This window comes from Carettochelys insculpta, chromosome 3 (genome assembly GCF_033958435.1).
Source record: "Carettochelys insculpta isolate YL-2023 chromosome 3, ASM3395843v1, whole genome shotgun sequence".
NCBI lineage: Eukaryota > Metazoa > Chordata > Testudines > Carettochelyidae > Carettochelys > Carettochelys insculpta.
The window spans coordinates 51,673,235-51,687,520 of NC_134139.1; the positions used below are offsets into that span (position 1 = coordinate 51,673,235).

A 14,286-nucleotide genomic window follows, 5' to 3' on the forward strand; every position below is an offset into this window, starting at 1 on the left:
GAGTAGGAAGGAGAAATGGGACTTCAGTGAGCTGGGAGACTAGGACTTGCTAGGCAATGGAGTCTGGGGTAAGAAGCACGAGTGAAGTCTGCACTTGGGTATGTAATGAAAATGTGACTGGGACAGAGGGTCGGGACAAAGAAAAAAGACAGGATGTTGGAGTGGGCAAGGCGAGAAGAATTACCAGAAGAGTACACTGCCTTACAGAATCTAAAATGGAGCCAGAGAATCAAGATTCACCACACCTCTGCTATCAGCACATATCTGAGAAACCCAGTAGCAAAGTGCATCTCACCCACCCATGACTGTGTTCTACAAAGAAGATGACAACCTACTCTCACAATTAGTTACTATGTTCACTCAAATGCAAGAGGTCAGTGTGCTGGATTTAGAAGTTGAAGTCCTGCTGGTGGCCCAACTGCATGTCAACATGATACCACAGAAAGGAATTAGTTTTGTTTTTTTGGTTTGCTTTTAAAAAAAAAAACTAGCAAATTACTGAAAAAGAATATGGTTAAGGTTGTAAAAGCCACCTGTCTAAAGTTAAAAATGCCAGATTTAAGGTTACTTGTGAAATTCTATTTACAATGTCTCATGACCGAGATATGTTTCGCATTTATTGTACATGTTTCTCCCCCATGCATCATAGCCAAGTTAATGAGAAGAATTTGAAACCCACATATCAACTACTTTAAGAACAGGACTAATCTATCATGAGAACTACTGTATCTTAAAAGTATCCAAAGATTATGTCCTTACAATATCTCACCAGATTATTTTAATCAGGAAATGAAACTAGCACCAAAAAGAGGGGACGTGGCACTAGGTGATACAAAGATTCATTACCAAGGCAGGTGTGTGACAAGATAAGAATGGATTGGACTAGTGATGTGGACTTTCCTTTATACTTTTCTTTGAATGTGGCTTTTTTTTTTCCACATGATCCAGAAGCCAAACAAACTTAGAGTTTCAAAGTGACCATTACTCTGTTTTGAGAAATATCTTCCCTCGCTCAAGCTGTTGTGTTTTTTTTTTCAGATCACAAACCAAATTAGTTTAAGTAACAACCTAATATTGCTTGACTTCCTCTGATTAGTGTGATTTTGCCAGGGGCTTATAAAAGGCTTTATAGATTTTCTTTAAAAAAATTATACTGATTCCATTGTGTTTGACTGAAATCTGCTCTACTGTGAAAGCTAGGTGCCCTGTAATGATACTCAGCCAGACAAATTCCCTACCTGCAGGACCAGAGACAGGAGCAGTGTTGAGTTGGAGGCTCTCCAGAATCTTTTGTTCCAATCTGATCCTTTTCTGGTTGTCTCTTTTGGTGAACAGATTGCTCAAGTCCGGGACTGCATCTTGAGACGTCTTCTCTCCATTGACTAGAACACACAAAACGCCCCCAGCCTGGTAAATGACTGCACTCAGATACAGTAGTATGTGTCTTAGCAAATGGAGGCAAGTAACAGCTGGTGGCCACTCTGCCTGGGTCAAGAGTCTGTCAGCCACATGGCAAAACAATGTGAAAGGGAAAGCTCCCATTGTCTGAGGATCAGCATTCCCAGCCACTGGAAGCTAAGGGAGCTTCCCAGAAAGGCAAACCAGAGCCAACATGAGCTGTTTGCAGCCATACCCTTGAATGCACAGATAAATAAAGCATCTGGCAGCCCACCAGGGAGAGCATTTGGGTGAGAGTTTAGGCTTGCTTGTTTGTGCACCTGGTTGAAGAGATCTCTCCATTAAAATCATTTTCAGGTGGAGGTTTCAACTGCGACAAGGCCTAGCTTTGAGGTTTTGGCAGTGTATGCATTTACATGGGATATGCATCTCACCCAGATATTTGACACAGAGGAAGTGTCTGTTGGATGACGGTGTAGACTCCCTGCAGGAGGTGCACTTTTTTTCTAACTCTTCTACAATTTTCTTTTTTAACCTCTAGCTAAAGGAGAAGGTGAAAAACTGCCCCGAGTTCCATCTTTGGCTGAGCACAGTTGAGAAGGAGCTGAGGGAGTCAGGATGGGCATGTGCTAAGCAGACTCACAAGCAGCATGAGATACCCACTGTGCACATGCATCCTGACCAGGCAGTGCTACCAAAGATCTCTGAACAATGGTGCCAGGACACATCACCACCTAGAGTGAAGCACCCAGAGGGACAGCACTCACAGAGGAATGGCAGACATGTAACCCTATTTATTTTCTATTTAAAATTTGGCCATCTGATCTTTACATCAGTTTCTGTTCTTGGATGCAGGAAGACACAGAGATCATTTAACACACTTCCAAACTAAATCATTAGCCACATGTCAGACTAGAGATGGGCCAGCCCTACAGGCTGAATCCATATCTAAACTTCGGAAGACTTTGGGTTGATTTTATAACCTGATGTTTAGCCTGGGCAAGCTATAAATATTGTACCAACCATCAAAATTGGGTCTAGAGCCAAACTTCTTTTGAAGCTTGAAGCATAGTTAAAGACTCTGGGTTGTGACTGAGACTTATCTTTGAAAGTCAAATGAAATGACCCTGTTTGAACAAGAACACTTCACCAGATCACCTTATGAAATTAGTGTCACTCACAATGTCTACTGTACCTCTTTTCCCAGCCAGGATCCAGTTTCTGTTCATTTAGTCAGTTATTGTCACAGATAAATCAGCTCAGCAAGAATATTTTGCAACTGCAAACTGGCTACTAAGCCATACTGTGATGCCACCATCTGGATTAGTAGTTTACACTCCTCCACCATGTGTCTCATTATCCATTCAAATACAAAGTCAAAACTAAAGCCAAATGATAAAGCACAGAGTGAAAGTCTCCTTCATTTGCACACAGGTACAATGTCAGCGACTTACCCTGATATTTATGGAAAGATTTAGAAGACAGCCATACCCCTTCAGCTGGTCACAAATAAAAGGCTAATGAGAGGCACTCTTACTTGTTAGATAACAGTCCAGGCTAAGGGAGACATTGTCAAACGCAACAACAGCATCAGATTCTTCTTTCCATGAAGTGATGATCTGAAGCCAAAACCTATACAAATGGGGGGAAAGAAAAGGGATTTAGTTAAGTTGAGATGGTTTAGAAAAGAGACATCTTCTCCTATATTGTTTGATCACGCAATGTTAGAGTAATGGAGAAAGTACTAAACTATGATTTGCAAAGTTAAATTGGGTATTCTGCTGATGGGAACCACAGAACTACCTAGACATATACACAAGGGAGTATGCTTATACTTTTGTTAGAGGGAAACTGAAGTACAAGGCAACTAGTTGTCTTGTCCAAGCTTAGACAGCAAGTCTGGGGCAGGACAAAGGACAGAAACAAGTTCTGTTGATTTTCAGGGTAAAATTTTCAAAAGCACCAGAACAACTTCAGATTATTGGTTCCCTTTTTGTCGGATCTAGTGTGATGACTTAGGCTCAGCACTGAACTGCCTAATGTTTAGAGACTCTGCCTGCTAGTGGGATTCACAGCCCTGAGTTAGGTGCCCAGGCTGCCTATTCAATACATGTGGAGAGTTAGGTGGCCGGGGGGGAGATTCACAAAAACCAGCAGGCTGAGCTGGGAAATATCCAGGCTGCTCAACAGAGAACACTGAGAAGAGGAATGGGGAAGAACTCCCACCTTACAAAGGTAGATGTGGAATATTAGGCTAGAGGAAGGCACTTTCCTCCATTTGGGATTCACAGCTTCAGACCCTTTCCTGGTGATAGGTACCTAAGCCCAGCCAGACCTTTCTTTCAAAGAAGCAAAGGAGGCAACGGTTAAAAATGCTTCTCTGCCAGATGTGGGATAGGGACTTAAACCCAAGTCTCCCAGGTCAGAGGTGAGTGCCCTAACCAGTGGACTCATACAGTCACATCTGTTTGCTGTCTGTCCCAGTCAATATTTAAATATGTCATGGAGTGAGACAGCTTCAACAAGAAAGACCAAAACATCCACTTCAGAAAAACCCATAGTCTACTGATTACAAAATAAGTAGGAAAGCTGGGTGCAAGCACCTGTTCTACCTGAAACAGAGAGGGGATTTGAACCTGGGTGTCCCATGTGATGGCCACAGCTGTGTGAATAATTCATTTTGCACTTGGCAGAGGAACTGAAAAAAATAGTTTTAAGACAAAACAGAATTTTTCAGTTTGACAAAACAAAAACCCAAAATATCTAGTTCAGATCAAACCAAATTTTTAAATGTTGATTCAAAACAGCATTTTCTTCACGATCTGTTTTGAAGTTTTTTTTCCTCCACGGTTATTTGTCATATGTGACCCAAATTCACAGCCAGTTTTGATTCACTGAGAAATGCATTTTTCAGAAACTTACCTAATTATTGAAAAAAGTCACTCCCAAACCTGGGTGAGTGCTTCAATCAGAGGGCTATAGGCCATAAGGGGAGAAATTTTGGATTTAGGCACCTAAAGAATCAGGTAAGCACCTAAATCTCTTTGTGAATCTATTCTTTACAAGCCTACAACACTAAGGTGCTGTTGAAAATTTTAACTCCCTCTACAATGGACTGTGCAGTTTCCATGGAATCATCATAAAAGGAAATTCAGAATCTCTGCCTCAGAGCTTGCAAGACAAACGACAGAAAAATTGTACCTTCTGGACTATGGAAACTGTAGAATTGTTTATTTTAGTGCAAAAGAAACTGAGCATATATTTGCACTAAATCATGTCCATGCTCCCATTTGGCCTTCAGAGGTGACTTAGGAAGAAATGTCAGTTCAAATTAATTTTCAATGATTTTTCAAGTCAATTAATATAGATTATTTTACAATAAATATTTCCAGCTTTACAATAGTTGACGTAATCGTATGGAGCCTCATGGGCTTAAACTGACTCTTAGAATCTTAGCTTTGTAATTTCATCTGTTCCTGCTTCCTATTTGTCTCCTGGATCCATAATGCTATCCTTAGGACATAAGAATAATTTCTCACAGTAACCAAATGTGATGCTGGGACAAGATGTTGGTCTCAAGTGTTGTATCAAATCCACAGAAATGATACTTTCAGGGGATAACCAAATATCTAAAGAATGTGAAATTTTAAAAACAGGAAAGCTTGACAGCTAAATTTTCTGCTGCTTCCTGATTCTCTGTACCAGCCTAGATTAGAAGAGTCATAGGCTACTTCTAAACTACAAGATAAAGTCGAATTTACTGAAGTCAACTTTTTCCCACTGGATTTTGTGAAGTTGAAGCTGAGTGTCTGCAAATGTCCAGGGGGTCAACATAGTGTGTCTCCGTTGCCTTACCTAGGTTCGACTGCATCAGCAATGCATTGTGGATACCTATCCCACAGTGCCTGCAGCTCCATTGCATTCTGCACTTTTGTGCCAGTGTGTTGTTGGAAAAAATGCAGTGCAATGTCCCCACCCTCCAGCTGTTGGAAAACAATTAAGAACAGCCATACTGGGTCAGACCATAGGTCCATCAAGCCCAGTGTCCTGTCTTCCAACAGTGTCCAATGCCAGGTTCCCCAGAGGGAATGAACAGAACAGGTAATGATCAAGTGATAAATTCCCTGTTGCCCATTTCCAGCCTCTGGCAAACAGAGGCTAGGAACACCCTCCATGCCCATTCTGGCTAATAGACATTGATGGACTTATCTTCCATGATTTTATCTAGTTCTTTTTTAAACTCTACTATAGTCGGCCATCACAACTTCCTCTGGCAAGAAGTTCCACAGGTTAACTGTGCATTGTGTGAAAAAATATTTCCTATTGTTTGTTTTAAACCTGCTGCCTATTAATTTCATTTGGTGACCCCTAGTTCTTGTGTTGTGAGAAGGAGTAAATAACCTTTCCTTATTCACTTTCTCCACGCCAATCATGATTTTATATACCTCTATCATATCCCCCCAGTCATCTTTTTTTTCCAAGCACGTAATTATGTGCCATTTTCCCAAAGCCTGCCCCTGGCTCACATGGATCCTGAACAATTTAGAGCCATTGAACAGTGTGTTAAGGCAACTTGCTGAAGCATAATGCAATATTTTATTACATAAAGACAGTGGGAGGGATAGCTCAGTGGTTTGAGCAGCAGCCTGCTAAACTCAGCCCTGTGAGCTCAGTCCTTGAGGGGTCCACTTAGGGCCCTGGGGCAAATAGGTTCTATGATGAGGTAACTAGCTCTGTGGACATGGGGAAGTCAATGCATGTGATCTACCTTGGCTTTAGCAAAGCTTTTGATACAGCCTCCCACAATATTCTTGCCCTTAAGTTAAGGAAGTATGGACTGGATACATGGACTGTATGATGGATAGAAAACTGGACTGACAGATTGACCTAACAGGTAGTGGTCAATGGCTCAGTGTCTGGTTGGCAGTCGGTTTCAAGTAGAGTGCACCAAGGATAAATTCTAGGGCCAGTAATGTTCAACATCTTTATTAACGAGCTGGATGGGGTTATGGATTGCACCCTCAGCAAAATTTCAGGTGACTCTAAGGTAGGGGATCAGTTTGATATATTGGAGGGTAGGGATAGGGTCCAGAGTCACCTAGACAAATTGGAGGATTGGCTCAAAAGAAATTTGATGAGATTCCACAAGGACAAGTGCAGAGTCCTGCACTTGGGATGGAAGAATCCCAAGCACTGTTACAGGCTGAGGACTAACTGGGTAGGTAGCAGTGCAGCGGAAAAAGACCTGGGGATTACAGTGAATGAGAGGCTGGATACAAGTCAACAGTGTGCCCTTGTAGCCAAGAAGGCTAATGGCATATTGGGGTGCATTAAGAGAAGCATTTCCAGCAGATCTAGAGAAGTTATTATTCTCTTTTACTCACCTTTGGTGAGGCCTCATCTGGAGTAGTGTGTCCAGTTATGGGCCCCCCAGTGTATAAAGGATGTGTTCGCATTGGAGAGATTTCAGTGGAGGGCAACAAAAGTTATTAGGGGTCTGGAGCGCATGACCTACGAGTAAAAGCTGAGGGATTTGGGCTTATTTAGTTTGCAGAAGACAAGACTGAGGGGTGATTTGATAGTTTTCAACTTTCTGAAAGGGGGCTCTAAAGATGATGGAGAGAGACTGTTCGCAGTGGTGACAGATGACAGAACAAGAAGCAATGGTCTGAAGTCACAGCGGGAGAGATATAGGTTGGATATTTGGAAAAACTATTTCACCAGGAGGGTGGTGAAGGACTGGAATGCATTACCAAGAGAGGTGGTGGAATCTCCATCCTTAGAGGTTTTTAAGTTGTGGCTTGACATAGTTTCGGCTGGGATGATTTAGATGGGGTTGATCCTGCTGAGGTCCCTTCCAGCCCTAGAATTCTATGATTCTAAGGAGGATGATATGGATGTGGATGATTTGGATTGATAATATCGAATTGGAGACCAGGAATACAGAGCTGCTAGTTGCCCTGGATGCATTGCTTGCAATGAAGTGCCAGTTCTGGGAGACGTGAACCCAGCACACACTGTATTGTTTTGGAGGTTTGGGACAACCAGCAGTGGCTGCAGAACTTCTGAATGCACACGACCACTTTAATGGAACTTTGTGATTTGCTGTCCCCTGCCCTGAAGAGCAGCAATACCAGAATGAGACATGTTTTGACAGTTCACAAGCAAGTGGCAATTGCTCTGTGGAAGTTTGCAACACCCGTCAGCCACCAGTCAGTGGGAAATCAGTTTTGGGTGGGCAGATCTACAGTGAGAGTAATGGTGATCCAGGTGGCCAAGGCAACCTGCGCCTGTCTGATGCAGAAGACCGTTACTCTGGGAACTATGCAGGACATAGTGGATGGCTTTGCTGCCATGGGGTTTCCTAAATGCTGTGGAGCAATAGATAGAACACACATCACCATCATGTCCCTGGCCCACCTGGTCTTATGGTACATAAGCCACCAGGGGTACGGCTCCATGGTGTTGCAGGCATTGGTGGATCAGAGAAGTTGTTTCACCAACTTCTATGTGGGATGGTCAGGAAAGGTGCATGGATGCGCAGACCTTTAGAAATTCAGGATGGGATGGGACTTTCTTCCCAGACCATAAAATCAAGATTGGTGATGTGGAGATGCCCAAAGTGATACTGAATGACCTTTGCTTACCCTCTGCTTCCTTGGCTCATGAAGCCATACATAGCCACCCTGGACCGCAGCAAGGAGAGCTTCAACTACAGGCTGAGCAACTGCAGAATGTTGGTGGAATGTGCCTTTGGCCATTTAAGCCTGATTCAGGTGATTTTTGACCTGTTTGGACTTTTGTGAAGCCAACATCCCCCACTCCCACAACCTGCGGCTGCAATAGGCTGTTTTCTCCATAACATTTTTGAATCAAAGGGAGAAACTTTCATGCCAGCTTAGGTTGCAGAGGCAGATGCCTTGGGCAGTGCTTATGCACAGTGGGGCAAAAGGGCATTCAGCAATGCACATGCAGAAGGAATGGCAATCAGGGAGACTTTGAAAAATAGCTTTATGAATGAGCAGACAGCTACATGAATCTGCTGCATTTAACTATTGTGATGCTACCCCTCACCCTCCACAATAATGTGTGCTTGAAAGCACCACCAACTGCACCCGCTCCCCATGTGAACCAATAAACACCACAGTGGTTTTGACAAAAATATTCTTTTTATTTGGGCAGAGGAAGGGTGATGGTTAAGGGGTAGGAAAAAGAAGGGAATCCTGGCATCACCGTGTGCTGGAATGTGAACCTTCTGCAGTGTGGAGAAGTCCTGGGGGTTCACCACAAGACTGTCCTTGCCCTCCCCCCTACACTGATAAGGAGGGTTCGAGCAATGTTGAGGAGAGGTGTGGTGAGTGTCCCTCTGCAGTTCCAGCACGGACCACAAGATATCACTTTGCTCCTTGGCAGGGGTCAGGAACTCTGCCAAGCCCTTGGTCCTGCACTGGAGCATGCTTTGCTGCCACTGATGTGTCCACTTTCTGTCAGCTGCAGCTTGGGCTCACTCCCTCTGTGCCTTTTCAAGCCGCTGCAGGATGAGGTCCTGTTTGGATCTTTTCCTGAGGCAACCTTGTCTCCCCAACTCACGCTGCCTGATGAAGACAATTAAGGTCAAAATTCAGATACAATTTTTAAATGTGACACAATGCACTGACCCATACAATTAATGAGTCTCTATCTGACAATCACTGCAACCAGTTTTCCAAGGCCACTTGTGGCTTCTTAAGCATGACAGTGAAACAACCTCTGCAGATCAGAAGCTATTAGTTTCACTGAAGACATGGTAAGATTCTGACAGCTTAAGCATGGCAGCCATGCGATGGTGGTCGTGGAAACAAAGCTTGTAAAATATAAAACATAAAGCTCAAAAAAAACCACCTTTATTGGCAGCTTATGGTGGGCTTGTGTGGGAGGGTCAACCCTGTAAAAACCTATCTTGGTGGCTCCTCCTTAATCCTGTGCATTTCAGGCAGAGAAAGCCTGTGCTGGACATGTCTGGAACCAGGGTCTGCACAGCTCAGCACCCACATGGCATGGGGAGGAATTGAACCCGCCAGCTGTGTGGCAGGCTCAGGGGGAGGTGGGAGGTCAGCCCTGTAAAGTGTAAAGCACAGAAAAAAATGTTTTCAGCAGCTCCTCCTAAGTCCTGTGCTGGGAAAAAGCCATTTAAAGCAGGGAAAGGCCATGTTTTACATGCCAGTGTCTGGGAGCAGGGTCCTCACAGCCATGTGGTGGGGGGAGGGGTCAAGCCCACCAGCCGCATGGTGGGCTGTGGAGGGAGGGTCCACCCTGTAAAATGTGAAGTGCGGAAAAAAAAGCTCTCTCTGTGGCTCCTCATGTACCCTTCACAGCCATGCAGTTGCAAGGAAGTGGGGGAGCCAGGGAGCCCTCCAGCAGCATGGTGAGCAGGAGAGTCCACCACCTGTGCAGAGAAGGGAGATGGAGAGCCCACTAGCCACACGGTGGTGGGACAGGGCGATTCTGGGAAATTTAAATGGCCAGGGACCAGTGCAATAATGTTAAGAGGACAAATGTTAATGAAACTTCCCATCCTTCTTCTAGGTTGCAAAACGAGACATCAGGCTCCTAAGAATAACAGAGACTGAACAAGAAAATATGCTCTTACTGTGTGAGCACAGGGCTGGAAAATTTGCCCAAATGCTTTGTGGTGCCATGATGACAGATTATTTACTGGCTGCCTGGCGTGGCAAGGTGTGCTATTGTGGAAGTCAGCATAAATCAGGCCTCCCCCAAAACACTTATGTGAAAAATGAAAGAGTACCTAGCTGAGATCTTCATGGCGATCTCCAAAAAGGATAAGCGCTCCATCCCCAGAAATATTATCAAGCTATTCTAAGGGGCATAGATCCACCACATCTAACCCTCAACCTGCTTGTAGCAGTTTAAAAAACATGCTCAACAGAAGTAAACCTACACCCCAACCCAGCCACAACCCACTTGTAGCAGTTTAAAAATATACTCACCAGAAGAGCCCTCTACAGCATTGCTGGACTCTGGAGCATCAGATGTCAATGAGGGGACTGGCTCCAGGGTAAGGAAGAGGTCCTGGCTGTCAGGATCAGCTTTCTGGGGGGTGTCTGCTGAATGGCGGCATTCTTCTGTTCATCAGACTTCACCTCCTCCTCATCCTTTTGGCTCTCACCAGAGATCTGAAGATGGTTTCCTGAGGAATCCATGCAATCCTTGGCTACCATGATTGGGTCTTTCTCAAGAATGGCGTTGAGCTGCATGTAATAGTGGCATGTTCTGGGAGAGGTCCCAGATTGCCTGTTGGCTTCTCTCACCTTCTGTTTCACTTGCTTGAGCTCCTTGATTTTGACCCGGCATTGCTGAGCGTCCCTGGTGTACCCTTTCTCCTTCTTGCCCTGGGAAATCTTCCCATAAATGTCTGCCTTTCTTTTGCTGGTTTGTAGTCTGCTCAGCACAGATTTATCATCCCACACAAAAAAGAGATCCTGGATCTCCTGAGGGCTCCATGATGGTGCTCTTTTGTGACCTTGAGGACTCAGATCAGAACTAAAACCCTGAGAACTCATGATGGCCTGGTGCGCTGGATACTGAGGTGCACTATCCATGCTGGTCAGAAAGAAAATGAATTCAAATTCCCGGGCTTCCCATTACCTACATCCTGTGGTCCTGGATAGCAGCGGAGGTGAAAGCAGCCAGAATGGACCTCAGTGGGGCATTGTGGGATACCTGTGGGACACCTCTGGAGGCCAATAAAATAAAGTAAGGCTGTCTACACAATAGCATTAATTTGACCTTCTAAATTCAATCTTTCTGTTACACCACATCAGAAGGGCGGGGTGAGAAAGCTGACCTTAGCGTCCCATAAAATTGACCAAATGGTGTTTGCAGTGGACACCCATGCTGCAAAATCAAGCTAAACACGTGAAAATTGACTTCATGCTGCTGTGTAGACATAGCCATAGGATGGTCTATCTCGTTTCACTTGTTTATAGTTTCCAAGTGTACATGTACGCTGCAATTAGACCCTCGTGGATGGCCATGGGGCTCAGACAAAGAGACTGTGTAATTGCTGAGTAGATGTTCAGGTTTTGGCTGCAGCCTGAACTTTGGGACCTCCCACCTTGCAGAGTACTGGAGCCCTGGGTTTCAGCCTGGGCTCAGATCTGAACTCTGCAGTTAAACAGCCCCTGAGCCTGATCCTCGTGAGCGTGAGTCACCTGGCATGGGGAGCTGTGGGTTTTTAATTGCAGTGTAGACATACTCAAACAGATTATTTGCCAGCTGTGGTGAAGCCCACTCCACTTACTTCCAATTCTCCATCACTGTTGTCCTTCCTGTGCTAGGGACCCCAGAGATAGGAGCAAAGGAAAGACACAAACAGCAAAGTTGCTGGTGGCCTCCTTGTGCCACCTGTCATAAAGGGAGTGAATCTGAGTATAAACATCTGTCCCATTATCTCCATTCAAATACTCTGATCAGCAGAGTCTATTTATTCCTTTACTCCTTGTTTTTACAAATGGAAAGCTGTAATACTGGGACATCGAAGTTTCTTCCCTCAGCACAGAAGGGACCATGTGAGCTCTACAGAGAATGTGTCCAAAACAGAATGACTTTTAAAATGTTATTTAAGACAGAAGCAGTGGCTGTTTAAAAGAGACTGATTGACACAGAGAATTGCATATTTTCTGAAGGAGAAAAGCTCTTGAAAAATAGAGAAAACACAATCAGATAACAAAACAACTGTGTTCTGAACTGAACTACCTTATCGATGATGAAGTACCAGCTCAATCTACGTAACTCCTTACTGAGCACATTGTTTCTTCTCCCCATTTATGTGCTGCAACAACCTAGCACTGCCATAAGCTCCAGGGTTTTAAGTCAATCTGCCTGAAGCCCTAATACAGGCATGGGGTCAGTCTAGGCAATGACTTGCACAGCACAGTGAAGTGCACACATACAGTAAACACTTGAGTTATGCCAAAGTTGAGTTCCTGAAACTTCCAAGTAACTCAGATTTTCATGCAAATCAAGGGGTGCTGGGGTTGTGGGGCAGGGGTAGGGAACTAGGCTGCCGTCTGGTTCCTGGTTCCCCTGGGTTTGCAAGAGCTGAGAAACTGACCAGCCCACCAGGGCTGGTCATTTTCCTGGCTCCCAGAGTGGCTGGGAGCCAGGAACCAGGGTGCAACCTGGTTCCCATCTCCATGCTGCTTTTGGGACCCGGGAAACTGAGCAGCTTGAGGGACCCAGGAAACTGAACAGCTCACCAGGGCTGGTCAGTTTCCTGGCTGCTAAAAGCCTTCTCCCTGCCTTCCCTCAGTGGCACCACTGTCAAGCTGACAGTGGCATGGTTGAGGGAAGGCAGGGAGAAGGGGATCTTAGCCTTCCTAGCTGCCCTGACAGCTCCAGAGCAGCTTCAGGTTGTGCTTAACTCACTTTAAAGCGTGTTACACACAACATGAAGCCGTGTATTTTTACTGTACACAGGCCTCTATCTACTCTCCCTTCCATAGCTTTCTGTTTGCTTCAACGCCAATAGCCCCACAATATGCTTTGACTACAATAATCAAAGTATTCTAGTGACTGATGTACTAATGAACACAGTGACACCAGGCATCCCAAGTGGCTCACATTCCTTTCACTCAGTACTTGGCACAACACATAAATCATTTAAGGCAGAGACCTGCGGTGTATCACAGACAGGCATGGTCACTGACTCACTATGTGTCCTTTGGAAAGTCCCTGAGGACTTCCATCAGGAAGAATGGATCATAGGCACCGCCATTGGCGTTGTCCTGGCTGCAGAATCTGCTGCATCCAAAGAAGCCTGCAGAGCTGTTTCACAGATGAGGCAGGTCTCCATGAGCAGCGACTTCAAATTGTTCTCTGGAACCTGCTAGTAGCTTGCTCACAAACTGCGATACTGCCACCCAGCTACAGAAGTCCTACCCTGACAACAGAGCATGGTAAGTGGTAATGCGAAGCTGCAAATTTGCTGACGAATGAAACCAAAACAAACCAGCCAGGCTTTTCACCACCATTGTTTCAGAGATAGCCACAGCCCAGCCCGACCAGCTCCCCTCATTCACCACATCCACTACTAGAGTGTTGGGGCAGGATGTACATAGGGTTCCATATTTGCAGTTTTTACCAATTTTCACTGATAAATTACCAGTTTCTTTATTAAAGGGAGTTTGGTTTTTCTGATTTATACTTATTTATCAAGGCAGTCAGTATTTTTGGGTACTTTTTTTGGTTAAACACTAGTGCTTTGCATGATTGTTTTGTCTTGCAGCTCTAGGAGTGAAGAAGTTCCACAGTGAAAACCAAAGAACACACACATGGAGGAGGTCAGAAGATCAACCAATGTTAACATTGTGCCATAACTGGCTCACAAGGAGATGCTACCTGCCTATTGCATTGAATCCATTTAGCAAGGTGCTGAATTTAAACAATCAATGCTTCTTGGTGCATAACATCCCCTATCCACCCAGTTACCTCCTACAGTGCCAAATCGCTTTACAGATTTGGATGGACTGGCCTGGGTTCTTCCATCACCCCCACACAGCTAGCTCTGCGCTTCCTGTGGCTGCCTCCAGACTTCCCCCAATATGACTTCTCCGTCCTTTCAGGTCTCCCAGGGGAGATATCTCACCCACTATTGTTCAGATTAGATCTTCTTCCCAGGCTTTCCCTTGCCAATAATTTGACTCTGCCTCCTCCTCCCACAAGCAGGCATGTCTGTGAGCCTTCCCCAGACCAACAGGAGTCTTTCCTCTGTCCCTCTTGGGTGCTTTGCAGACTCTGAGTCTGCCCTTGCTGCCTCCTTCCCACTTGAGATAGTGAGCCCCTCCCTGAACTGCCAGGAGGCAGAGTCCCAGGAAGCTAGCTTAGCTC

At 45.0% G+C, this 14,286-nt stretch overlaps 1 protein-coding gene across 1 annotated transcript in view; it reads right to left on the bottom strand.

Annotated features, from left to right (window-relative positions):
• Nucleotides 1-14,286, bottom strand: part of ALK (ALK receptor tyrosine kinase) — a 562,657-nt gene that overhangs the window by 87,770 nt on the left and 460,601 nt on the right. The window contains exons 10-11 of the mRNA XM_074989826.1: nucleotides 2,936-3,030; nucleotides 1,239-1,382 (exon numbers count right to left, since the gene is read on the bottom strand). Coding sequence (XP_074845927.1) covers nucleotides 1,239-1,382; nucleotides 2,936-3,030 — 239 coding nt within the window. The remainder of the gene's footprint in view (nucleotides 1-1,238; nucleotides 1,383-2,935; nucleotides 3,031-14,286) is intronic.